The sequence below is a fragment of the Tamandua tetradactyla genome, chromosome 11 (assembly GCF_023851605.1).
Source record: "Tamandua tetradactyla isolate mTamTet1 chromosome 11, mTamTet1.pri, whole genome shotgun sequence".
Taxonomy (NCBI): Eukaryota; Metazoa; Chordata; class Mammalia; order Pilosa; family Myrmecophagidae; genus Tamandua; species Tamandua tetradactyla.
The window spans coordinates 55,600,441-55,616,314 of NC_135337.1; the positions used below are offsets into that span (position 1 = coordinate 55,600,441).

Here is a 15,874-nt window from a genome sequence, read left to right on the forward strand (position 1 = left end):
CATTCTTATATTTGTACATTTAAGTCATCATCTGTTCTAGTTTTCTAGCTATCGGAATGCAATATACCAGAAACAGAATGGCTTTTAAAAAGGGGAACTTGATAAGTTGCTAGTTTACAGTTCTAAGGCTGAGAATATGCCCAATTAAAACAAGTCTTATAGAAATGTCCAATTTAAGGCATCCAGGGAAAGATACCAAGAAGACCAATGACGTTCAACGTTTCTCTCTCAGCTGGCAGGGCAAATGGTGGACATAGCAGCATCTACTGGCTTTCGTATGGCTTGACAAAAGGGACTCTCTCCAAAATGTTTCCTCCTTTAAAGGATTCCAGTTAGCAACTCCACCTTCAATGGGTGGAGACACATCTCCATGGAAATCATCTAATTAGAAGTTACCACCCACGATGGGGGGAGTCACCTCCACGGGAACAATCAAAATGCTCCCACCCGGCAATACTGAATGAGTATAAAAGGACATAGCTTTTCTGGGGTCCACCACAGATTCGAACCAGCACACCATCATTGTCCACTCTAGGTTTCACTAAATTACATAATCCCAGTCTTTATGTTCTGTTTTGTGTCATATGTACCCCTAGCCTTTCTCTTTCAACCATGCTTACACTTAGCTTTGTTAAGTGTACTTACAGTATTGAGCTACCATTAGATAAGCTTCGTGCTATCCATTTCTGGATTTTTATAATCAATCCTGTTGAACATTCTGTACTCCTTTTGTATCAGATGCCTAATTTCTACTCTCATATCTCTTATTTTTTTTATTTTTTTATTTTTTTATTAACGGAAAGAAAGAAAAAAAAAAGAAAGAAATTAACACAACATTTAGAAATCATACCGTTCTACATATGCACTCAGTAATTCTTAACATCATCACATAGATGCATGATCATCATTTCTTAGTACATTTGCATCGGTTTAGAGGAACTAGCAACACAACAGAAAAAGATATAAAATGTTAATATAGAGAAAAGAAATAAAAGTAGTAATAATAGTAAAAAAAAAAACCCTATAGCTCAGATGCAGCTTCATTCAGTGTTTTAACATCATTACTTTACAATTAGGTATTATTGTGCTGTCCATTTTTGAGTTTTTGTATCTAGTCCTGTTGCACAGTCTGTATCCCTTCAGCTCCAATTATCCATTATCTTACCCTGTTTCTAACTCCTGCTGGACTCTGTTACCAATGACATATTCAAGTTTATTCTCGAATGTCCGTTCACATCAGTGGGACCATACAGTATTTGTCCTTTAGTTTTTGGCTGGACTCACTCAGCGTAATATTCTCTAGGTCCATCCATGTTATTACATGCTTCATAAGTTTATCTTGTCTTAAAGCTGCATAATATTCCATCATATGTATATACCACAGTTTGTTTAGCCATTCTTCTGTTGATGGACATTTTGGCTGTTTCCATCTGTTTGCAATTGTAAATAACGCTGCTATAAACATTGGTGTGCAAATGTCCGTTTGTGTCTTTGCCCTTAAGTCCTTTGAGTAGATACCTAGCAATGGTATTGCTGGGTCATATGGCAATTCTATATTCAGCTTTTTGAGGAATCGCCAAACTGCCTTCCACAGTGGTTGCACCCTTTGACATTCCCACCAACAGTGGATAAGTGTGCCTCTTTCTCCGCATCCTCTCCAGCACTTGTCATTTTCTGTTTTGTTGATAATGGCCATTCTGGTGGGTGTGAGATGATATCTCATTGTGGTTTTGATTTGCATTTCTCTAATGGCCAGGGACATTGAGCATCTCTTCATGTGCCTCTTGGCCATCCATATTTCCTCTTCTGGTAGGTGTCTGTTCAAGTCTTTTTCCCATTTTGTAATTGGGCTGGCTGTCTTTTTGTTGTTGAGTTGAACAATCTCTTTATATATTCTGGATACTAGACCTTTATCTGATATGTCATTTCCAAATATTATCTCCCATTGTGTAGGCTGTCTTTCTACTTTCTTGATGAAGTTCTTTGATGCACAAAAGTGTTTAATTTTGAGGAGTTCCCATTTATTTATTTCCTTTTCAGTGCTCTTGCTTTAGGTTTAAGGTCCATAAAACCACCTCCAGTTGTAAGATTCATAAGATATCTCCCTACATTTTCCTCTAACTGTTTTATGGTCTTAGACCTAATGTTTAGATCTTTGATCCATTTTGAGTTAACTTTTGTATAAGGTGTGAGATGCAGGTCTTCTTTCATTCTTTTACATATGGATATCCAGTTCTCTAGGCACCATTTATTGAAGAGACTGTTCTGTCCCAGGTGAATTGGCTTGACTGCCTTATCAAAGATCAAATGTCCATAGATGAGAGGGTCTATATCTGAACACTCTATTCGATTCCATTGGTCGATATATCTATCTTTATGCCAATACCATGCTGTTTTGACCACTGTGGCTTCATAATATGCCTTAAAGTCTGGCATCGCGAGACCTCCAGCTTCGTTTTTTTTCCTCAAGATGTTTTTAGCAATTCGGGGCACCCTGCCCTTCCAGATAAATTTGCTTATTGGTTTTTCTAATTCTGAAAAATAAGTTGTTGGGATTTTGATTGGTATTGCATTGAATCTGTAGATCAGTTTAGGTAGGATTGACATCTTAATTATATTTAGTCTTCCAATCCATGAACATGGTATGCCCTTCCATCTATTTAGGTCTTCTGTGATTTCTTTTAGCAGTTTTTTGTAGTTTTCTTTATATAGGTTTGTTGTCTCTTTGGTTAAATTTATTCCTAGGTATTTTATTCTTTTAGTTGCGTCTCATATCTCTTGATAACCTGTGTTCTCAACTTTAATTCTCAAAATTTGCTTATTAATGTTAGTTCATATTAGTGAGACTATACAGTATTTGTTCTTTTGTTTCTGGTTAATTTCATTCAACATAATATCTTCAAGTTTCATCCACATTGTGGCATGCATCATGACTTTAACTCTGTACCCTTACTGACAGTCTTCATTTCTACACTCTTCTCCAATCCTCTCTCCTATTTTCTCCTATCTGCCTGTAGTGTTCCCTTTAGTATTTCTTGTAGAACAGGTGTCTTTTTCATAAACTCACTCAGTGTCTGTTTGTCTGAAAATATTTTAAACTCTCCCTACTTTTTGAAGGACACTTTTGCCAGATATAGAATTCTTGGTTGGCAATTTTTCTCTTTCAGTATCTTAAATATATCATACCATTGCCTTCTTGCCTCCATGATTTCTGCTGAGAAATCCACATGTAGTCTTATCATGCTTCCCTTATATGTGATGGATTGCTTTTCTCTTGCTGCTTTCAGAATTCTCTTTTTGTCTTTAACATTTGACAGTGTGGCTAGTAAGTGTCTTGGAGTAGATCTATTCATATCTGTTCTGTTTGGGGTATACTGTGCTTCTTGGATGTGTTGTTTTATGTCTTTCATAAGAAGGTGGGAAATTTTCAATGATCATTTCTGCCGTTACTCTTTCTGTCCCTTTTTCCTTTTCTTCTCCTTCTGGGACATCCACAACATGTATATTTGTGAGCTTCATGTTGTCCTTCATTTCTCTGAGACCTTGCTCATATTTTTTCATTCTTTATCTGTTCTTTTGTGTGTAGGATTTCAGATTTCCTGCCCTCTAGTTCATTAATCCTTTTTTCTGCCTCTTCATATCTGCTGTTGCAGGTCTCCATTGTGTTTTTCATCTCTTCTGTTGTGCCTTTCATTCCCATAAATTCAGCCATTTGTTTCTTCAAGCCTTTGAGATCTTCTCTATGGTTACCCAATGTATTCTTTATATCCTTCATCTCTTTTGTCATATCTTCCCTCAATTCATTGGATTATTATTTTTTTTTATTTTGCTTATTTGTTTGAATATCTTAATTAGTTGTCTCAACTCCTGTATCTCCTTTGAAGTGTTAGTTTGTTCCTTTGGGCAATATCTTTCTTTTTCCTAGTATTACTTGCAATTTTGGTGGTGTCTAGGCGTCTGAGTTCCATGATGAGTTTATTCTGTAGATTGTGTTTATTCTTTTACCTAGGGTTTTCTTCTTGGTTGGCTTTGTTTTCTGTCTGTTCTTTGACGTTTAGCTCAATTTATTCTCGACCTGTAGCATAGCTTTTATTTTTAACTCATCAGAATTTTTCAGCTCGTTTTTTTCTGTTTCTTCCTCTGCCCATGTGGAACCTTTTTTTTGAGGAGGGTCTACCCTGGTATGATTGATGTGAGCCAGATTTTCCAAACCAGACAGGCCCAGGCCTCAGTGGAAGGGTGTAATCAGTATCAGGCTTCCCTGAGGATGAGACCCAGCAGGTTGTCAGGCTTTCCTTATGATACTTGTAGAAGCTCTGTTTTTCCTGTCCTGCCCGGCAGGTGGTACTTGTCTGGGTAAAAGTGATGTATTACCTTTAATTCTCAACGGACCATGTCCTTGCCAGGGGCATGGTTGAGATAGAGACTGAGATAGATAGCAAATTTAAACTATCTTTGTTTTCCTGACTCTGGGGTCTGAATTCTTTGAATGAGTGCTTCCACTTGAGCTGGACCTGCCTCTCCCCGCCCCCACCCCATTCCTTGTGGAAGATATGTCCTTTAGGGAATTAGCTCCTTCACTTGACTAGTTACTTTCTTTCTCAGACTTATTATTATTTTTTACAAGTTTATAATTTTATTATATTCTGAATAGAGATGAAATTTAAAGAACAGAAAAAATGACTATACAAAGGATTTATAGAACATTAAATTATATACTGGATACATTCTTTACTATCAGAAAAGATGTTCACTAATAAGTGAGGCAGAGAAGGACACATTACAAGGTCTTTGACATTACAGCAACACATGGAAACCCTGTTAATGCAGCATGACTCTTTTTTTTTATTTTGGAGATATATACCAATCAAGAGTGGTTGTTAAACTGGATTATGCAGCATGACTTTTAACATGGTTAGAGTTCAACACTGGAGAAATATACAACAATACATTGAATGAGTAGGCTAAAAGGACCCTGGATATAATATTTGTGGCATATAGTTACTGTGAACTTACTGGCATTTGTTGTTAAGGACAGTTCGTCTATTCCCAAGTGGACTCGGAGGCAAGCTGCCTGGGAACACACCTTCTCGGGTCCAGAACCAAGCTGGGAAGCTGTGGCTTGCTTCTGCTTTCTACATACAATGTATGGGTTTTAACTACCTGGAGTCACCTTGTTTTCTTTTAATGTACATGCTAATGCACTAGGAAAAGTATTTGGTATATCAGCTCATCAGAAACCATGCAAACTGGCTTCCTTTGGCTTCTCAGAGGGAGTGCACTTCTTGGAGTAAATTCCCTGGTGCTCTTGACTACTGTGAGCAGGAATCACAGCTGGTCAGTCAGTTGAGAAAGCAAATTTGTGTTAGTTTCTCTAACACTCGGTACAAGGACTATTGTGGGAAACTCTGATGTCTGTATAATTTACTGGTATGGATTTGCTTTTCGATATCACACTCCTGTCTTGCTTGCATTTCTAAACAGTATCTCTTATCCTTCATTAGAAGGAAAAGGGATCTGGCCTGTGGTCTTTGGGACAAACTTGGGTTTCAACCATCAATATGAGGTGATTGCTTGATGAGTGCACAGATCTTTCCTCCCCTTTGACCAGCACCTGCTATGGGTGTTGGACTGAAATGCTAGATGCCTCTGCAGAAGATATCAGGGCCCCTTGGAAATGCTGGCACATGCCAACAAGTATCAGGGAAGAACATCTGTGAAGACTAGGGCAAACATTTTGTGCCAGCCTCAACAGTTTGGAGGTTTTACTTATATAGTTCTGTACTGTGATATTGGCCCTTCCACCCATTCTAGGTTAGAGTATAATGTGTGCCCAGTCACAGATATTGCTCACACAGTTGTTCCAGATAGCTCTAAAGGGTTAACTAAATTCCACACCTCCTTATACCTCCATCTTGCCCCAACTGCAATCCAGTTTTGTTTATAGTACTTATAGAAGGAATTTTTTTTTTCTTGTTCACTGGTTTATTTTTTTCAAATGAAGACTAGGCTATTTACAAATAAGCAGATTTCCAAAATGGTAATCCTATCATTGTTTGGAATCTAAATGACAAAAATTCATTAAAGCACATTTGATCTGTGAGTTAAAAACAAACTTTCTGATGTAGTGACAGATTACTTTTGTCCCCTCCAAATATGAGCACCAAAATTGTCAAAAAACACTTAATATTTAGTAAAATGGTAAGGAATGTAAAAATTAAGGAGCATTTTCAAAAGGAAATCTTTGGCTATTAAATAAATTAAAGGTACTTCAGATACAAAGGGGAAAACAAAGCAGTAATTAAACAAGGGATAACACAGAGAGGAAGAATGAAGTGAACAAAACTATGTAGAAGTTTTTCCCAGTCTTTTCATCTGGGTATTTTTTTTTTTCTCTTTAAGCTTTCATACATTTGATTTATTACAGTAATTCTTCTTTGTCACTCTAAATATTAAAATTTTACCCTTTAAAGAGAAGGTTCAGTGTATTATTTGTTAAAGCTGCCAGAATGCAGTATACTAGAAATGGAATGGCTTTAGAAAGGGGATTTATTAAGTTACAGGTTTACAGTTCTAATGTCATAAAAAATGTCCAAACGAAGGCATCCAGAGAAAGATACCTTGACTCAAGAAAAGACAATATCTGTCACATGGGAAGACATGTGCCTGGCATCTGCTTGTCCTTATTCCTGGTTCTGTTGCTTCCAGCTTCTGATTCCAGTGGTTTCTTCTCTAAGCATCTGTGGGCCTTCACTTGGCTCCTCTGGGACACAGTTGTGGGTTCTGTCTTGCTTAGCATCTCACGGAAAGGCACGTGGGCAACGTCTGCTGGGCTCTGTATCTCCAAATGTCTGTCTGCATCTGAGGTTTCTCCAAAATGTCTCCCCTTCTAAAGGACTCCAGTGAACAAATCAGGACCCACCTTAAATGGGCAGAGTCACATCTCCACCTAATCAAAAGGTAACACCCACAGTTAGGTACGTCACATCTCCATGGAAACAATCAAATAAAAAATTTCTTCCCTAAACAGTATTAAATCAGGATTAAAGGACATGGCTTTTCTGGGGTACACAACACTTTCAAACCATCATAGTCAGAAAGACAGATAATGTCAAATCCTTTTTGAAATTTACTGTCTGGTCCATTTAGGCCAAATCAGTGACAGTTCATCTGTACAAATAGAAGAACTGTATGCATTCTGCTTCCCTTGCTCTCCTCACTTTAATACCTATAGCACCATAGGAAGCACAATTTCAGGGAAACAGTCAATTTTGGAAAGCTCTTCTAAGATGTAGATACAAGTATGACCATATATCCTTTCTTTATATTTAAAACACAAAGTGGCTTTTTGAAAAAATAAAAAATTGTTGTTAAAAAAAAAGACAAAAGGTAGAATCTTTACAATGTTAACAGTCACAATGGAACACTGGCCAGAGTGTTTTCTGCCATGGGACTGTAGCAAAAGAGTTGGAATAGGAAATGTAAAAAATGAAGTTTTTTTAATCAGGTACTTTTCAAGTCATGATCAAGCAGGTTGCTACATATGTTCATCAAGAAGATTGTTCAAAGGCAAATTCTGATCACAATTTTGTCCAAAAAGCTCAATCTTAAAGGAATCCTCTGTAAGAAAATCATGTGTAGTATATATTGTCATATACTTCAAAAACTGATACATACGAAGTAGTTTTAAAAAATAAATTAGATAATTAAAAGCTTGTTTTCCAGCAGAGCTAGGCATTAGGTTGCCCTCACTGAGCTTTATTATTGCTGCTTTGACTGTAACTTGGATCATTTTTTTTTCCAGCCACATTTCAGCCAATTGCTGTGTGACCCATATGTGCCTGCTTTGGATTCCAAGCACATTTTGTCCTGTTTGGGGTCATAAGTGGGTCACAGAAGATAGGGTGGTGAACGTGGACTTCTGCTTCTTGGCTTCTGAACACCTGCCTACCAACTTTGTTGAAAAGGTCCATATCCTGGAGCCCCCAGCCTTGGATGAAAACATAGAAGCTGCCTACTTGGACAAGATCTCCCTTATAAAAATAAGTGATGCCAAACTCAGTTTCTCCAGATCCAGTTTTTTGAGTAAAAGCAAAATGGTTGTCACTGGGAAATTTCCCACTATAAACAATCTTTGGATCATACTGGCTAAAGATGACTGGAAAATGTATTTTCTGGTCCAGAACCATATTTGCTCAACATCACTGAGAGAATTCTCTAGTTAACATGAGAAGAAGAGGAAGGATTCATTAGCAAACTGGGAAGATCCTACATCAAGGGTTAGAGCTCTGGAAAATTCTCCAGACACAGGCAAAATCTGCCATATCAGCTTTAGGATACTTACTGTGATAATCTCTCATTAGTTCAATTTGCTTAGCCTTGTCAGAAGTGGAGACAATTGAAAAGCAGAACAAGTTTGACATTCTGATTTGGAATAAAACATGTCTTTTCAAAGTTTTCCATGAATCTCACAAACATCAAAATGTCCAGACAAAGGAATCAATATGTTTATCTTTTTATAATTGGGTTTTTTGCACTTTTTTTTTTTAATCCAGGGAGTTTCTTCAGGGAATAGAGAGGATAACCATTGAGATTCTTGTTTAATTTTGTTGGCCAGCTCCTTGCCATCTAGTTCCTTGTGTACCACAAATTGGATCTTGCTGAAGGTCTGCTGTAGATATGTATGTCTCCTCTTAGACGCACATGCCTCCTCACATGCCTTTGTACTTTTTATAGAGGAATGGTAGATCTAGGATGTATTCAGCCCTGTACATGGGGTTAACGTGATGATAGCTGTACTCTTATTTCCTTAAAATCAGTGATATACTCTGGCCTTGGCGTTGATCATTTCCATGACCCGCATGACAGTATCATCTAAGGCTTCTCTTTGGGCAGAGGTCATCCCTCTTCAAGAGGGTTGATCATCAGCAGTTGAATACAAATGATTTCCAGTAATAAATTCCTATTCCAAATTCTCTTCTTGCGGGGCTGAAACCTCATAAAAGAAGGAGGAATTCCTAGCTGCAGAGCTTTTTTTGTGAATTTGGGTGTTAATGTTTCTTGCTGGAGCTGTATTGTATAATGATGAAGATCAGCTACTTTTGTGACTAAGCACATAGCTGTGAAGTTGATACTGGTAGGGTGGATTTTTGTCCTGTGTAATGTGATGGCTTGGTGCATTTTACTGTTATGGAGATCTTTAATGTAACCCCTTTCATAATTTTCATAAAAATGCTGCTGCATCCCATAACACCAGGCACAATGTACCCCTGCAAATTTCTGGATGCATCCTCCCACCTCTGGGTGGTGTGCATGTCTTTGAGACGTTTTCCAATGCTTGGTACCACCCTTCGAAGCACCTCCTGGCTCATACCCCTCCTCCCCCACGAAGAAGTTCTTACTGGGCTCAAAGGTCAGTTTCCCCATTTCTTCTATGGGTCTCAGACCTGTCTGCCCAAGAAAGAGAGTCTTGCTGCTATTCAAACTCCTCAGGAAAATTTTCAGACGATCTCCTTTGATGTAAATGTGGTCATCTGCTCTTATACATTATTCATACTTGTCCAGGTAGTGGTCATGCATGTACTTGAGCATCATAAAAAACTTCTTCTAGGGCGGGTAGGAGTCGTCCACACCCCGGAGCAGCACTCTAGGGATTGATATCCAGGTGTCTGAGCCCTCACTGGAGAATTCAACCCTGCCAGTAATTGTCTTGGATTATGTCCTGTAGGCGGCCAGGGGGCTGCAGATATTTCTGGGCGGTCCGGACTCCCAGGAAGAGACCGTTCTTGTCTCCTGGGCTGCCATCTGGGGCCTGGACCGGTGGCCAGAGCTGCGTGGCTCGCTGGCTTCAGCTGGGAGGAGCCAGGCAGGACGAGTCACAGGCCAGCAAGATGCCCTGCAGGGAGCCTAGCAAGAGCCAGAGCAGCATGCTGAGGTCTGCGTTCCTTAGCCTGCCACACCCGCTCACAGAGGCCAGCCCACTCTAGCGCCGCGAGGCCTGCAGGCCGGGTGCTGGCGCTTTGCTTCTCGCGTCCACCTGCTGTGTGTGGCTGTGCCTGGGGCGCGCCTGCGGAGGCGGCATTTCCTCTTTCCACGTGGAATCGCGGGACCAGCGCGGTGACGACTGTGGCAGCCGCCACAGTCGTCCCTTGCCGCCCTGCAGGCGTTCCCTAGCTGTCTCGGCTAAGCTCTCGCTGCACCCACCCTCTTTCTATAATCGTGCTGGCATCACTGGTGCAGTTGCACATCCTCCGGATTAATTTGCCATAGCAACAGTTAGAGAAGGAATTTAAATGTAGTAAATTTGTCTCCTGGGTTTTGCTTAAAATAGTATCTTCTTGACCTTGTCAATTGCCATTCAGTTATGAATTGAGAAAAGAAGTGTGTATATGTGTGTATGTGTTTGTGTATTATATTAATCTTTGCAGGTTTCGTCAGGCTAAGAAATGGGGGAATAATGTTATGCAGGTTTCTTGGAAAAAGTAGTCAGGTCTTGTTTCATCCTGCATCTAATCTCTAGTTAAGTGTTTAGCTTTTTTATTGGCCAGCATTAATAACTTCTTTGAAAGTTATTAATATCTGAAAATAATTTTATTCAGTAACTTTTTATTTTCGTATGTTTCTATAAATTTGCTTTCTTTTATAAACAGGAGGTTTTAAGGTTGTAAGTATGGATTGGGGTATCATTTTGAAATGAGATTAGTCATTCTGTAATATCAACTATAGAATTTAGTCCAAATCCCTTAATACAGCCTACTGGCTCTCTTAAATTTTTTTTATTATAGCAATTGTAGGTTTACAGAAAAATCATTCAGAAAGTACAGAGTTCCCATATACCTACTTACTTTCCCCTTTCTTCAGTTTTCTGTATTATTAACATTTTATGTTATTGTGGTACCTGTATTAGAATCAATGAACTAATATTATTACAATTATGTTATTAACTGTAGTCTGCAGTTTACATTAGGGTTCCTGTTTGAGTTGTACAGTTGTGTGGTTTAAAAAAATTTTTTATTGTAACATAAAATGACAATTTCCTTTGTTATCTCCTTTCCAGTTTACAATTCAGTGGTGTTAATCGTATTAACAATGTTGTGCTACTATCACCATCATCCATTTTAACTTTTACATCACCCCAAACAGAAAATCTGTACCAATAACTCCCCATTTCCCACCTTCACCCCTACCTCTGCCCTCAGTATTCTAATTTCTGTTTATGAATTTTCATATTCTAATTGTTCCATGTAAGTGAGATCATACAGTATTTGTATTTATAGGGTCTGGCTTATTTCATTCAACGTAATGTCTTCAATATTCATCCATGTTGTAGCAGGTATCAGTACTTCATCCCTTTTTATGGTGGAATACTCTATTATATGTGTATACCACATTTTGTTTATCTCCTTATCTGTTGATGCACACTTTGGTTGCTTCTATCTTTTGGCAGTTGTGAATAATGCTGTTGTGAACATTGGTGTGCAGATATTTGTTCAGGTTTCTGCTTTCAGTTCTTTTGGGTATACCCATAGTCATGGAATTGCCAAGTCACATGGTAATTCCTCTCACTAATCATAATAGGCTTTTTTGTTTCCCAAATAGAAACGGTTCTTGCATTTGAATGCAATTTTGAACATGTTTATTTCCTCTGGAACGATAGGCAGTGTTGCTTTGCTTACAAATTCATAACTCATTCTTCAAGACTCATTTTAATGTGGTCTGTCCTTCAGTATTTAACTCCCTTTGCACAGGCAAAGTTCTTTCTTTCCTGTGCTTCATTATCATGCTGTACCCCCTTCTATTGTAATATGTAATAGCAACTTGAAGCTTGAGTTTGGATCTTACTGATTTCCTTCCCAAGACTGAGAACATAGTAGGTGTTTCAGTTTTGTAAAGCTGCCAGGATGCACTATACCAGAAATGGGTTGGCTTTTACAATAGGGATTAATTAATTTACAATTTACAGTTCTTAGGCTGTGAATATGTTCAACTCAAGGCTGCTGGCATTTGGGAGGCTCTGTCATATGGGAGGGCACATGGCTGGTACCTGTTGGTCCTTCTCTCCTGAATTTCATTATTTTCAGTTTCTGGTTCCAGTGGTTTATCTTCTCTGACCTACTCTGTATCCTTCTTACCTTCTCTAGGGCTTTTCTCTGTGTCTCTTGGCTTCTGTATATATGTGCTTTATCCTCCTATAAAGGACTCCAGTAAGCAGATTAAGGTGCACCTTGAATGCTGTGGGTCACATCTCAGTTGAAATCTAATCAAAAGGTCCCACCTACAATAGGTCTGCACCCACAGGGATGGATTAAAAGAAAATAACCTTTTCAGGGGTGCATAACAGCTTCAAACCAACACAGTAGTATTTACGTTAATCATTTATGAAAAAGAATGCTGTTGTAGAGAAATTAGCAGGAAAAGGAATCTGTGATCTCTTTGGAAAAGAAATCCCAAATGGAAAATGGGTACTCTTTTGGTGGTGGGGAGAGTGGGGTCCTTGTGGTTAGAAGAACCATGGCATCCTCTGACTTTGAATTTGCCATAAAGTAGTATCATTTTGCAGTCACATTATTTTTGCTTAAAATATGCCGGTGAGATTTCAGAAACATTATAAAATAAATTTCTTACAGTTTTACACTAATTCAATTTTTTTTTTCATATCTTAGGAAACACTCCTTTACATCTTGCTGTGATGTTAGGAAATAAAGGTTAGTAAATATTTTCATTTTAATCTCGCTCATGTATAGTAAATTTAAAATTTTACAATGAATTTTGTCTTTTTGAGTCTCTTAAAATTAAACTGATTGTTTTGCTGTTTGAGCTGAAAAGTAAATGTTTTCTCATTTTCCATAGCACTTTTTTCGGAGAGTTAGAGGAAATCTGATACTAATCTTCATATCTTTTGAAACTATGCTTTTTTCTTATATATATATTTTTAATCTACGAAGTATAATTTCAGGAACTTTTACTGTTATTAAAATTATTAAATATTATGCTTATGATAATAGAAGACTTTTGTTAAGATTCTTTATTTTGAAATATTTTGTATATCTAAATTTGTAAGCCTCCCTTTATATATAGCAGATAATTGCAAAACTTAATATTTGTTTATTCTTGATTTTTTTAAAAACTTAAGTTTTAAATTAAATAAGTTTTTTTTAAAAAAATTATCATAGGCAAGTGACTTAAAAACTTTTTAAAGTTAATTCTTAGATACAGTAAAATATCAATTATCTGGATTCCCAATGTTTTTGGAAAGGGAAGCTTCCAGATGGCTGAATGGTAACCCTCTGAATGGTAGATTTTTAAATTTTAAATGTGTTTGATAAAAATCCCTTTAAAAATATACTTCTGTATTTTTAAACAAGCTAATATACTTATCTGAATGGTTTTCTTCCTGATGATCTACAAGTGTCTTTATGAGCATCTCATTGTTATATGCTATAATGTAGCTATCAGGTAAACATCTGATCTAAATGTATGTCGATGCCAGGGGTATCGACAGAACTTGTTTTGCTACTTTGGTTTTAAGTTCATATGTTTAAGTGAAGCATCTAATCTGCAGGATAATATAATTGTGATGGCAATTCTATATAATTTGTTTGGTGACTCAGACTTTTATTTATTCTCAGTGTTCTAATTATGCTATAATTTTCCTTCTTGCAAGGAACAGACTCACTAAAGTAACGTTTAAGTAAAGGTCTTCAATTGAGAAACTACTCAGGAAATGGGGACTAGCCAGGCCTCAGAAAAGGCAGGAACCAGACAATAGGGGTCAGACGTTCTTTTTCCCCGCTTGCCCCATCTATCACCTTATTTATTTGTCTATCTATATCTGTCTGTCTATCTATCTATCTGTCTGTCTATCTATCTATCTATCTATCTTGTATAGTGTGTCTGCTGTTGTCAACATATCCCCTTTCTTGACTGACTTTCTCTGTTTACTGAAATTGAATGTGACCCACAATAACTCTTCTAGGATCCTAAGTCTTCATGACTTTCTGATTTCAGTGTTCTTCACCAAGTGGTTCAGTTTCTTAGGTTCCCACATTCTTGAGAAAAGTCTGATTGGTCCACTTCGTTGTTTCAAGTCAAGCCATTATGTCATGGGTAAAAGGTAAGCTCATGAATTATCTGACCTTGAAATATATACTTCTGTGAAATCACCTTGGCCTAGACTGACTTGGAGTGGAGGTTGGGAGGGTAGGAGTAGAAATCAGGAATATAGAGGAAGTGTGTTCTTTTTAGCAGGAATATGGGCAGGGCAAACTGTGATAGTTATCTGTAATATAACTTTCTTGGTGAAAATATATCAGATGTAGTTAGCTAAATTTGCTAATTTTTTTAAAAAGGACTTGGATTTAAAACCTTAGAGAATAAAATGTATTGCTTGTTTACAGTATGCCAGATGCTTTCCCTAGTGCTTTGTGTATATTTACTCATTTAACTCTTATAACAACTGTATGAGGAAGGTACTGTTATTTATCCCCGTTTTACAGATGAAAAAAGTTTGCCTTGAGAAGTTAAGCAATTTGCTCGGATTAAAGTAGCTGAACTCTGACTTGGAGCATTTGGTGCCAGAACCTGGGATTCCTAATTCTTATGTTACTGCCTCACTCTCTTTTCACTAAGAACCATTCAAAAAGGTTATGGTCTGTGTCAAAGTTGGTCAACATGCAATATTCTCTGCGATGTTCATGGCAGACATAATTCTTGCAATTACTATATTAGAATCCTTCCTAATTCAGCTCTTCAGTAGTCAGTGTGTATTACCAGGATTTGAACATGAAATGAAACATCTACCATCCCAGTTCTCGGTGTCCTAATTATTTGATAGTTGTATTGGTAGAAATTTTCTATGTCTTCATAAGGCTTTCAAAAAATACTCATCAGGAAGAGAGATATCCTACAACTTTCACACTTTATTTCTCTTCTCTTACTTTTTTCACCTAACAGAGTAACTGTAGTTTGTTTTTGATTTTAGTTTTTTTTCTTTTTTAGTTTTTGAGTAACCTTACTTTGTTACCACAGAAAACTCATTTTTTTCCCTCGATTTCTGGGTCTGTTTACTAAGGTTAATCCTGTTGCTTCAGAGTTTTTAAACTATAGATGTAGGCTAGAAATAGAGATAAACATTATACTTAAGGAAAGTTTCAGGAATCTTTAGGAGATGAAATGAGTAGCTAATCATTAATTCTCATTCTTTTAGTTAGAAACATCAGAGAAAGGTTCTTTGGACCAGTTACTGTGATTTTTAATTCATTCTCAGTCTCTTTTGGATCTGCAATTAAATTTTTTTTTCCCTGAAATAATTCTAAAATTAGTGTAGTTTCTCATTCTCATAAAGGTCTCTCTGAATCTTTTTCTCAACTACTCTGTTTATCCTTTCTACTCTCTTCTATATTTTATCACTTTTATAGCTATTGCTTATTTATATGTAATTATTTTTCCTCAGTAATTTCAGTTTGTCTGAACTCCTTATGTCTTGACTTCTTCCTGGCAAATTTATGTATTTTTTTTTTTAAGCTTCGGTGCCTGCTTGTTAATTACCTTATTTTCTTATTCTTCATTGTTAAAAGTCATTGAGAAGACATTTGATTGAGTTCGTTCTTTTTTTTTTTTTTTTTAAATGCATGAGGATATGTTTTGGTCATTGTCCTACTTACCACCATCTGATTTTTGGTTAGTTGTTCATCTCTACTTCAGTTATATTGTGACTGGTTAGTAAAGGGTCTGTGGCATATCATAAAACATAGTTTTATGCAATTATTTTACACAATTGTGACCAAACTTTATATATTGTTATATATCCTGCTTTGTAATATTTTTATATTAAACATTTTCTTTAATGATTTTTTTATTATTAATGTTTTTTGAA

The 15,874-nt window shown here is 37.0% G+C and overlaps 1 protein-coding gene and 1 pseudogene across 2 annotated transcripts in view; one reads left to right on the forward strand and one right to left on the reverse strand.

The window, feature by feature from the left end:
* ANKRD13C (ankyrin repeat domain 13C) overlaps positions 1–15,874 on the forward strand; it is a 135,087-nt gene that overhangs the window by 31,867 nt on the left and 87,346 nt on the right. For both annotated transcript variants that reach the window (XM_077120631.1, XM_077120632.1), the window contains exon 2: positions 12,663–12,704. In XM_077120631.1, coding sequence (XP_076976746.1) covers positions 12,663–12,704 — 42 coding nt within the window. The remainder of the gene's footprint in view (positions 1–12,662; positions 12,705–15,874) is intronic.
* Positions 7,749–10,247, reverse strand: LOC143650952 (chondroitin sulfate synthase 1 pseudogene; annotated as a pseudogene).